The sequence below is a fragment of the Trematomus bernacchii genome, unplaced genomic scaffold (assembly GCF_902827165.1).
Source record: "Trematomus bernacchii unplaced genomic scaffold, fTreBer1.1, whole genome shotgun sequence".
Lineage (NCBI taxonomy): Eukaryota > Metazoa > Chordata > Actinopteri > Perciformes > Nototheniidae > Trematomus > Trematomus bernacchii.
This window is the reverse complement of record NW_022987582.1, coordinates 14,210,913-14,222,180: the sequence shown is the minus strand read 5'-3', so window position 1 is coordinate 14,222,180 and position 11,268 is coordinate 14,210,913. Positions and strand designations below refer to the sequence as shown.

General features: G+C 39.8%; 1 protein-coding gene across 1 annotated transcript in view; it reads left to right on the top strand.

Moving 5' to 3' along the window:
• Positions 1-1,442: 1,442 nt before the first annotated feature.
• The window catches only part of LOC117480740 (furin-like protease kpc-1), a 188,891-nt gene continuing 179,065 nt past the window's right edge, over positions 1,443-11,268 (top strand). The window contains exons 1-2 of the mRNA XM_034128181.1: positions 1,443-1,537; positions 3,231-3,406. Coding sequence (XP_033984072.1) covers positions 3,236-3,406 — 171 coding nt within the window. The 5' untranslated portion in view covers positions 1,443-1,537; positions 3,231-3,235. The remainder of the gene's footprint in view (positions 1,538-3,230; positions 3,407-11,268) is intronic.

Sequence of the window (11,268 nt, the reverse complement as noted above, 5' to 3'; positions counted from 1 at the left end):
TTGCTTTTGAAGAGAAGTCAGATAAACATACAAACAGAATTAAATGGAGTGAGAGATCTCAATCTTCCAGTTTGGAGTTCCAATGTGTGTTAGTGGGTGTTTTTGGGAGTGAAATTGCAGAATTTGTTCCAAGAAGTACCGAGATTACAGGCAATAGATTCCATTTTAACAATGATGTAAGGCTGCAACTAGCAATTGTATTCATTATTAATTATGTTAAGATTACTTTCTCAATTAATTTTGATTATTTTTTGGGGGTTTCTTTTTCTCATACGGTTGTGCCCGGTTTCTGTTGTGATTGGTCATCAGCTTGGAAATATGTCTGTAAAGTATGAGTGTTACATAGCAATGTCATTATTTTATGGAAGTAAACAAAGGAGTCCATTGGAGTCAGTGGGAGAGAAACTCCCTCTGACGTAAACTTTTAGCCTTTGACGACCATTTACATGCACACAAACCTATAAAACACACTACAAGAAAGGGAAAACCAAAAACTAGCATAATAGGGTGACTTGAAATATCATGGAGACTGAATTGGCAGATTTGAAAAACTGGAACATCAAAATGTTAGCACTTTGCTTCAAACGTTAATTAACAATCCAACAAAGATCATAAGAGAAGTTGCCCATGAATTACAGGCAATAGATTCAATGTTAACAATGATGTAGGGTTGCAGCTAACAATTGCTTACATTATTTATTAATCCGTTGATTATCTTCATAATTATCAATGTATTTTTTGGTGTGAAAATGTCAGAAATAAGTAAAAAATGTCCAACACTATTTACAGAAGCTCGAGTTTCCCGCCAACATTCCAAAACCCTAAAATCTTTAGTTGAACATCTTGAGGACTCACACAAAAACCGCACAATTATGAAGATGAAACATCAAAAATGTTTAGCACTTTCACTTTGACTTAAACTCCTGTCAAAAAAAGATGGAATGGTTGTCCATGACATTTTTGCCAAATAACTACTAAGAAATTCAGCCTTTTGTTGTTTAGGAGCTATGTGTGTATTTGGAAAGAAACTTACTAACAAGTTATAAAATCACTTTTCTAATAACTTTATGTATAAACTCACTTGTATATAAATATACAAAGATATTGACCATATTCATGGATCAGCAGTAAATGTTAGTTGCATAATCTGTGGGAAGGAGTGGGAGTGTAAGCAATTAATGTTCTTCAATAATGCATTCATCCTATGGTCTGAGTGTTTTATTTTCTTCTTGTCAAGTAGTCACTGAGAAGAGAGGTGACAACTTGTCATTCTATCACAGTTCACAGGAAAGCACAGGCATATAGAAAAGCCTGATAAAGTTCCTGTTTTGCTTAAAGAGGGAAGTTAGTTCACACAATGAGAGCGCCGCTGCCTTTCTGCTCTCAGAAGCATTTGCATCAAGGCCAGGAGATTAAACGTGTGGGTTGGGAACTGGAGAGAGTGCGTTGTCTAGCTCGGGGCCCCCCCGATGCCAGAGTTCTAGCTTTCATCGCACTGGGTGAAAGATTTCTCCTGGACGCTTCACTCCGGCTACAGGTGGGTGGTGCGCATGATGTAGGTGGCAGCCGCTGTGGATTTCGTGCAAGAGTACAGAGGAGGTGGCTGTGGGCAAATTGCTTCACAATTGCCAACGCAGAGATGCTGAATCCCACACTCTTTAAACTCATGTGTGTAGTTAGATGGGATTTGGAGTGTTGTGTTAAGGTTTAAAATCGTAGGTGTTTGTGTTTTTTTAATGTGGATATTAATAATGTCAGTTTTTAAACTTTATTTTAGGGAGAGAGCATCCAGTGGGATACTGGAAAGTTTTGTTTATAAGTTTAGAACTGAAAAATGTAAAAGAGCAAATATTTGTTTGTCTTTTCGGTCTGGGTCCAGGTTATCAAATGTGATGCTTTTCTTAATCATTTATGATACATACACTTATTATATTTGTGTTTTTTAGTGTAGATAGGACAACATTTGCTATATGAATATGTCATGTTGGGCATTTTTCACAATTTCTACTTTTAAAAATAATGAATGGAAAATGGAATAGTCATGAGTTTCACCCTTACCGTCATGCTTTCTTTATACTATGCTTATTTGCATCAGTGTTAGTATAGGCTTTCAATGAATGGTGCAGGAATGAGCTCAAACATTTCGGTTACAAAAAGGTTGAGTTGTTCCACAACATAAAATACCCAGTAAATATGTCATTAAATACCCAAATCGTACATTTCTGAATCTTCTATATGTCATTTAAACACAGCAGTTGCTAACAAGTCACCTAATGCAACTACTAAACGTCATCAACCCGAACATCAGCTGCTTCAGCTTAGCAGTGTTGATGTGCAGCCATGGGACCAAGATGTTGTTTTTTTTCTAGCGTAATGTTGGCTTTTTACTTCTTGCAATAGCATAACAATTATTCAAGAGGTGTAAATAAGTGGAGATGATTCTGCTGAACAAAACAAGTAAGTATCATAAACGTTAATTTACCACATACAGTATCTTGTTTTCTGCAATTTTTGGAAATCCAATGGAAAAATCCCTATCCTTTTTGCTGAGGGATCCGTTGCAATTCAGATTACTTTATTGTCAATCAAATCTATGTGAAATGGAAATGTGTCTTTGGCACTGGCAAATAAAGCAACACTCACCATACACAGAACAACACACAATTTATACACACACAAATAGGGAAATTACCTGTTAAAGTGACAAAGTGGCATGTCTTAATACAATTACTGAGGGTTTTGTTTTTGGAATGGCTTGTGTCCATTCAAATATCAGTTGTATTTAAAATAAATCATTTACTATACAGTACATTCAGATTAGATGATGGTGTTGGTGTCAGAATGTCCTAAGAAGGATCCTTGAGGCTTGGAAAGGGGGCTTACGTTTGAGTCAAGGTGTGTGTATGTGTGTGTGTGTTGGAGGGGATACTTGTTTAAACAGACTGTTATTTAGGAGAGTCACAGCCGATGGAATAAAGGACTTCTAATAGTCTTTTTTCTGGCCATGCTAACATCAAGGTTGGCTTGAATAAATACTTCATCACGGCACCACTTCTAAACTGGTTTTACTTCTAGGAACACACTCTAATATCATTTCTCAAGAAGTAATGTGGGTTAAGACTGTCCTAAAATATACATTATGGACTTGCATTTAAATAAAAGTTTGCATTTTCTACAACAATTTGATAACTAATCAGTCCTTTTATCCCATGTCTTCTTCTTTTTTACAGGCTCCATGTTCAGTGCAGTTGTGCTGGTGCTTGTCTGCCTGATGCAGATGAAGCTAGTGACCACAGAGGGGCATCGTGGGACCAACCGCCACGTCTTCTATGCGGTGCAAATGGACAGAGGCATCAGAGCCGCCAGAGCTTTGGCTGAGCGGCACACACTGGAGTTCATACAGCAGGTCAGTGCATGTTTAAAAGCCCCTTGTTGTTGCCTCCGCATATATAGGCCTGGATCTTACATTTCCCTGTTACTGAGTTTTTTTTTCAAGAGCTGCCAAAGTGCTGACTTCTGTTTCCTATTTGAGGGATATCTGACTTTCATCAAATTACAGCAGCCTTTCTGAATATTTCATATCTGATCAAAGGCACTAGAGTCTACACACAGTGACACACATATAAAGACACATACATGCACATACACACTCCTATCTAACCAGTTCACGCCTGTGAGAAACTCCAATATGTGGAATAGGCTCCAGTTGAATGTCTTCAGAGATGATTGGGTCTTTACCTATTTGCCTGAGTTTTAATCTGTCATAGTGAAATCTTTCCATTTGTCAGAAGACTACATGTGATTTATCCACATCAATACTTTAAAGGTTACTTTGGTTGTTGAGTCTGAAATTGTGTCAGCTCCCTTAAAAAAAGAAATTCTCTACTGCAGTAAAATAATGAATAAAAGGCTCTGAGCGGGTCTTGGATAGCTGGAATACTGTATTTCTTTTGTAAGGGCGAGTTCAAAGAGGCTGTTCAAGGGCATAACATATTTTGAAAGGAACTTCTTCTGACTGTCTGAAAATCCCACATTACGTCACACCGACAGTCTCCAAGAGTCCCCTTCAAATAATTTAGTATCACTTAAGCATGTTTAAAAGAATGAACTTTGGCAGCAGGTGCTTGTTCCTCCATCAATAAAAGAACAGTCTGATTGGAGTTATTGATGAGTCATACTGAAAGAGTGTGTGTATGCGTTTTGGCATTATTGATAAGAGTTAGGGGAGTAGGGGACCGTGTCTGCTGGCCCGGTGTGAGGCCGTGTGCAGCGCTGGCCCTGGGGAACGGGGACGCAAGCTCATTTCAACCTTGGCCCCTCTGCTGCTGCTGCTGCTGCTGCCTGGATCATGAATAAAACATCTCTCTGACCTTTATCAGGAGTGTATTGGACAGTCCACCCCCGTCTCTGTCTTCCTCTCTGCATGTCTCTCTCTCATTGTCCCTCATGTATGCACACAAACACCTCTGCTTCTCCCTGCATTTCTTTCTGCTCTTACACCACTGATAGTCCCTCCATGCAATGGCCACTTGGAATTACAAAAACAAAATGAAAAACGTTGCAGTATAAAAACATATATGCACTAACTTTATTTGTGTTAGTAGGTTGGTAAATCACAAGTTTTGTCTGCAATATAAGACAACATCATATGACACATTAACACAACCAGTTACATTTAATCAAACTTACAAAAAGCAGCCCTTAATATGAAAATTGTATTAATGAGCCCTTCAATGCATTTTGATCAAAAAGTATAAAACTGGCCTGTTGTTTACTATAAAGTGCCCTATTCTTATATGTATTCAATGTTTGTAAGGGAGGAGGATGTTTCCATGGTTATTTAAAAAATAAAAGCACATCTCAAAGATGATATGGACCGTTTTATCTCATTGTATCGATGACTTTAGTTTGTTCATCATTAAGTCGATACTGGATCCTTACATGTATCAATGTGCTGTTGGTTTATATTGTGATGATATGCCTTGTTTAGGCACTGTTTGAATGTTTAGGAACCGATTGAAAGAGTGACACAAACGATCCATGGGCTTTTCAAAAATAAAAGCGTATCTACAAGATAATGATATGTTATGTTTTTCCAATGTATGATCATTTAAAAGGAATCCACATCTAAATATCGTCACTTGATCCATGCCAATGTATCGTTGCACCCCCATCGTTGGTTTGTATTGTGGTTTTTCTTGTGTAAAATGAAGCTATATTCGAGTAGTGTCGTGGAAATCAGTGCCTATGCAATGTTTAGATATTTAGGAAGGAGAACATCATTTCATCTAAGGGATGATGATCGGGTTGTTTCGTTGCATCGATGATAATAGTGCATTTTTGATCATGAAACCGTACCACATCTAGTATCGTTACACCCCTTTTTGTCAGACTATAATGTGATTTCACATTTGTGAAATTGTACTGAAATCATGTTGTGTAGAAACCAGTGAAAATATGCTGTGCTGGGATTCTGTAGTAATCCATTGTCAAGGATATGCAGTAAGCATGTTGTATGTTAATAAGGTGTCCAACCCAGCACCTCCATATCCTGAGCAACCCCCACTCTCACGATCCCCCCAGGTCCAATCTGCTGACTACCATCTTCTACCTGTCTGTCGCCAGAGGCTGATGCTAAATGTCACTGACACTAACTCGCCTTTGTTAAGTCAAGCCCATTGTAAATATCCTAATATCAAGAAGAATCAGACGCTTCACAATTTGCTGTAATAAGCGTATATATATATATTTCTAAAACATTGAAGTGGAATGAAAAGTCTGACAAGCAGCCCCTGCGCCGGCTCGGGGAGCATTGTGATGTCTGCTGGCATTCCAGTGGTAATGCCGCATGAGTGGAATGGGAATCAAATGTCTCCATGCTGGCACTCAACATATTGTTGGTCTCTTTGATTTAGTGTACAGCATCCAGGAAAATGTCATCTCGTCTCTCCATTGTGCAGGCTTGACATATCCATTTTGCAACTGTGAAACACAAAGAAAAACAAAGCCCTGCGATGATGTCTTTATGCCACACGGACAGATTTACTGTGATGCATTGCAGTTGCTATTTTGCAGGTGCACTGAAGCGTTTCCTGTCAGTCTTTATGATTTTTTAAATGTGTCGGGGAGATGGAGTTTATCTATCTACGTTTATCTTTCACTTGTCTTACACCTTGCTCATTTAGAAATGTTTAAAGATGGCTTATAGATTCCTTTTTGGAGGGTAAATCGGCTCATTCTCAATGATGCAGTGAAATGCAGAAACATTCAATAAAGAGACAAACAATGCAGTGCACCCAGGATCCCTCGCTTGTAATTATGTGTCAGTATACTGACGTGGATTCAAAGATTACTGTTACACAATGGTGAGTCTCATCTCCAAAACAAGGACGTGGTGGTTTAATGCAATCATTATGAGCCCGGGAGAAAGAGACGCTTTGACTAGGCAGGTAATGGCAGCCATTACAGGTGCAGGGTTTCTCACACAATGACAAAGGAAAAAGGAACCTGATCGTGATCTCAAATAGATGATTGTCTGATGCACAGAACAACAGCACAGTGACTTGATATTACACGCTGATTAAAATACAAAATAAATTAAAAAGTATCATCTTAGCTTCCAGGCTTACTTACAATCCAGCCGAGCCCAGTTTGAAGTAACATCACATGACTTCGCATTGTATACAGGTATTATTTCTTGCTTACTTAAGACTTTGCAAATCGGATTAGAGCCAGATTAGGTCTGCGTGTCGCATTGTTTTTATTTTAGCTGAGATGACTGCTTCAAGAATTAAGTATGTGTGTGTGCATGTGTGTGTCTGCGTGATTCTGTCTTGAACTCTGACACCAGGAAGTCCCCGGTCTCCAACCAATGGTGAAAGGCCTCCCAGATTCCCCTTCTCTCCGTTGAGGTGGAATACTGGCGGAAGATTAGCATATCATTAGCATACCATTAGCATAACATTACAGCGGCACAGCTTGGCTCGCTGTCTGCAGACGTGCTATCAGCTCATCGAGAGATTCAATCCTCAATCCCCTCCATGCTCCCCCCCCCCCCGCCACCTTCCTCCCGCCCCCCCTCTGTACTCACACGGTGTGTTTTCCATCTGAGTAAAGCAGATGTAATTGAGGCAGAGCACTGGATTTAGCGGCTAAATGAAATCACACAAACGCCTCGCGATCATTCGTGCACATTCAGAGACTTCCTTCTCTGGAACCTTGTAGCGCTGCACCCAATTCACAATTTCTAATATCCTCTCAGAAACAGCCTCAGTCAGAAGCTAAGCTATGTGGAAGCCTTACTCTGGCTGGATTACTCCAGGCTGTGATGTTCTGGCCAGGTGTTCTGGCGAAAGGAAAAAAGGCCAACGTGGCACCATCTTCTCCCTCGCCCCCTTTCACTCCCTTTTCCTGTAGCATAGGGCACCCAGGGCCGCGGAAACGGACACCAATCGTCTAATGGTTGGAAGAGAGGGCCCATTCCATTAGTCAGGGGGCCCAGAGTTCACCGCTGCTCCTCGGCACAGGGAGGGCGGAGAGAGCGAAATGGAGGCAGGTGTTGGCCGGGGGCAACGCAGAGGGCAATACTGTACCAGCTGCATGCTGGGAAATGAATCACCCCCCCCCCCCCCATGTACACTCCTTCACTGCCCATTTCTATTTCCTCATGCAAGTACAGATGCTGGCACCATGCTCACACACACTGTCTGACTTCCTCTCACCTGCTTTTGTCCCCAATTTTAATTCATTCCAGTAAGCTTTTCTCCATTTTCCTTATCTCTTTCTCTCTCCCTCTCATTCACTCACGGCTATCTCCATCTCTTTCATTTTCTCTCCCTCTCGTTGCCCCCCCCTCCCCTCATTCAATCCTCGCTCATGCCTCACTCTCATTTGTAAATGGAGAGTGGACTTGTCTGAGGAATATGTGCAGAAGATGTGGTTTCCCTCCCAGGTGGGAAACTCTGGAGGGAGATGAAGGTAGAGAAGAAGAAGAAGGAGAAGACGGGGTGAGGAGGAGGAGGAGGAGGAGGAGGAGGAGGAGGAGGAGGAGGAGAGCAGAAATTATGCTACCACTCCCTCTCCTTCCCTCTCCTCTCCCTCCCTGGGCTGAGATGATGTATGGCTGCAAAGGCCACATGTTGGCCGTGTGATGGATTAAAGCACTTTGTAGGAAAATTACTGAGAGCGCCTCAGCACACCCGAGTCTAGCCCTTAATAAAACTCTCTTCAATATTGAAATGTAGAGAGAGATAGGGAAAGAGGGGGAGATAAAGAAGATAAAGGAACATGGTGGACGAGACTTGCAATGGGAGAAGCACACATACACGCTCGTACACAGTATGGAATATTGAGAAATGTTGTAAAATAATATGTTGTGCAGTACAGCTTTACTGCTGGATTTAAGTTTGTGTTTGGAATGGCTTTATGAAAAGAGCTTAGAGAGAAATAAGTGAAAGTAAACCATATTTGATGAAGTTGTTGTTTATTATAAGCTTTGTAGATGGAGAAGTTTGTCGGTTACTGATGCTGGAGACTCAGAGTGAGAGTTTTGAAATAACATGGATTCCAGTCCAAACCTGCGTAATGTGACAGCGGACTTCAGTGCACGTCGGCTTTCCTTTCCCAATATCAGATCACTGCACAGTGTTTTCAACCGTATGGGCAATTCTTTCTCATGATTGACTTGTGAGTTTTTATGATCTTTGCTGATGAGTGGGTTATAGTTAGCTTTGGTTCTTGACCTTTTAACTGAGTGGGACTAAGAAAGAGGTGAAGCAGGCCCGTAGCAACTGGGACTTGGAATGTTATAATTCACGTGGGTGTGGGGTTCAGTCAGCCTGTTTATATAAAACTCATCTACGTCCCACAGTATTTGCGTCATACTAGGTAAAAAAAGCGAATAAATGAACTTTTTTATGAATCCATTGATAATTTCAGTTCATCAAAGCAAAACTACCACACATTTTCTGTTTTCAGAATCTGCTCTGCTTTTGTTTGTTGTATGTGATAGCAAATTAAATATTTTCTGGTTTTGGGTTAAAAAAAGGAGCAATTTGAAAACATAAACTTATGAAAAAAAGAAAAAGAAAGAACTGAATCAAGTCTTCAAGAAGATAATTGGTTACACATTGTTTTAATATTAATAATAATGATAATGCCTTAAGTTTAGTTTGAAGTCCCACTTTTTAAAAATTCATAATTAAATAAGTTATGAACTCATTGATGCAACAAATCATGAATATGTCATAATTCACTATGAAATGATTAAATATGCCATTTCAATTACACACAGGTTACCCTTATATATATATAGTTACTCTAACACAGGGGTGTCAAACACAATTTCATCGCGGGCCACATTCGCATAAAGGTTGCACTCAAAGGGCCGGTTGTAACTATATAAATACATAATATATATATAAAATAATGTATTATATTATATTATTGCCTCTGAATTGGATTATTATCGGATAGGATAAGAACTTAGTAATTAACTACGTCTGAAAGCAGAAGTCCAGGGCAAATAATTGCAAGTCTCTTCAGTGCGCATGTCACAAAACGAGATGCATTGTGGGACATGTAGTTTATGGGCAACCTGCTTCTGTAAAGTAGCATGTAACCGTATAATAAACGTATTATATTCTTTGTAAGCTCTTGCGGGGCCACATAAAATGAAGTTGCGGGCCGGATTTGGCCCCCGGGCCTTGAGTTTGAGACCCCTGCTCTAACATGTCATATTAATATTGTTCAACACAAGTATATGTTTAGTGTATGTCCTATAACCTGTATTGTTGTTATTGTTTGATAATGGGGATTACATTTAATAGGGAAACGATGACATTGGATTTAAAGTAAGTCCTGTCTATTACCACTTTGATTATTTATTGATTAAGTATTTCCCCCATTTTAAATATGTATATGTTTGTTTTCATTTTTCATCAGAGCTTTTATAGTTGTTGTTTTTAGGAGATGTTCACTTCTTTATAACTGATGAACTATATCTTTGGTCTGTTTTGGAAAATAATGCTGCCTTTGACAAAAAGTAATACTTATGTAGGACTTTGGTAAACCCTGATAAGGTTACTGTTCATGTTTGTCGCCTCGTTAGGCTTCTATATTAACTTGATGAGCAAATGTTTTGCATATTACCTCCGAAATTGTGGCCCAACTACAAAGATAAGATCAAAATTGTAATGAAGTTGAATTCTTAAGAGATTCACATTAAAAATAAGTCAACACCCAATCCTACACCAATTGTATTTGTCTTAAAAAAAACATTCAGTTCCTTTACTTGTGACTTTAAAATGGACCGTAAACCCGTCATGCCCCCTCTCAACTCCTGCATTTCCTGCCAATACTGTAACCAACAAGGCTTAACTGCTCACCCCCATTTAGCCCAGAGCGTCCCCCTCCATCACCCAGCCCTCCTCCTATCTCTCCTTTCTGCTTCTCCATATTTGTGGCAGTGGAGGCCACGGCCCCTGTAGGGCTGTTAGTAGACACACCAGCTGCTATTTCCTCCGAAGGGTGGGCTGCCTCACGTGGCTCTCACACACTGCTTCAATGACTCTTGATGTCTGTGTTTGTTTTTGTTTATCCTTCATGCTTTTCCCTCCATCTTTGTTGCTTGCTCTCTGAGTGGCTGTTGGAGTCCGTCAGCAGCAGCAGCAGCGGGGCATGCTTCCTGTGGATGCTTCAGCACTGTGATGACTCAAAGACCAACTCTACTGATCTGCCATCAGATGCTGCAGATCAAATCAGGCTTACAGTGTATTTGCTTTTTAGAAGGCTACTGAGGAGATTAACTGTTTATACTTTTTGGACTGGGGTTGGTGAAAGCTCACAGTTTGTATAAACACCAACATGTAGCCGAGTGTTTTGTGTAGTGGTCTCAATCAAGAAAAACGATTTATCGCAGGTTAATCACAATCATTATCTTATTTATCATGGCTAATCACAAGTTTAACAATGCTAGTATTAACTTGTATTGTAGGAAGGATATAAAACGAGTATATGTGTGGTATTGTAAGAAAGAAATGCATGGCAAACTGTTTGCTCTAGGTGTGGTAAAAACAGAGAAAAGGCATTTTTCCAAAGCATGTTTTAGTCAGTTATTTGAAGAGTGAGTAGGAGATAGCTCCATCTACAGTATAATTATTTAATCTACTGACTTGACTTCTTCTGAAAGCAAAATAAACGCTTAACAAAACACTGACATGAAGTATATTCACCTTTATAACAAATGTTTCCACATGCTAGCCAGCAGGT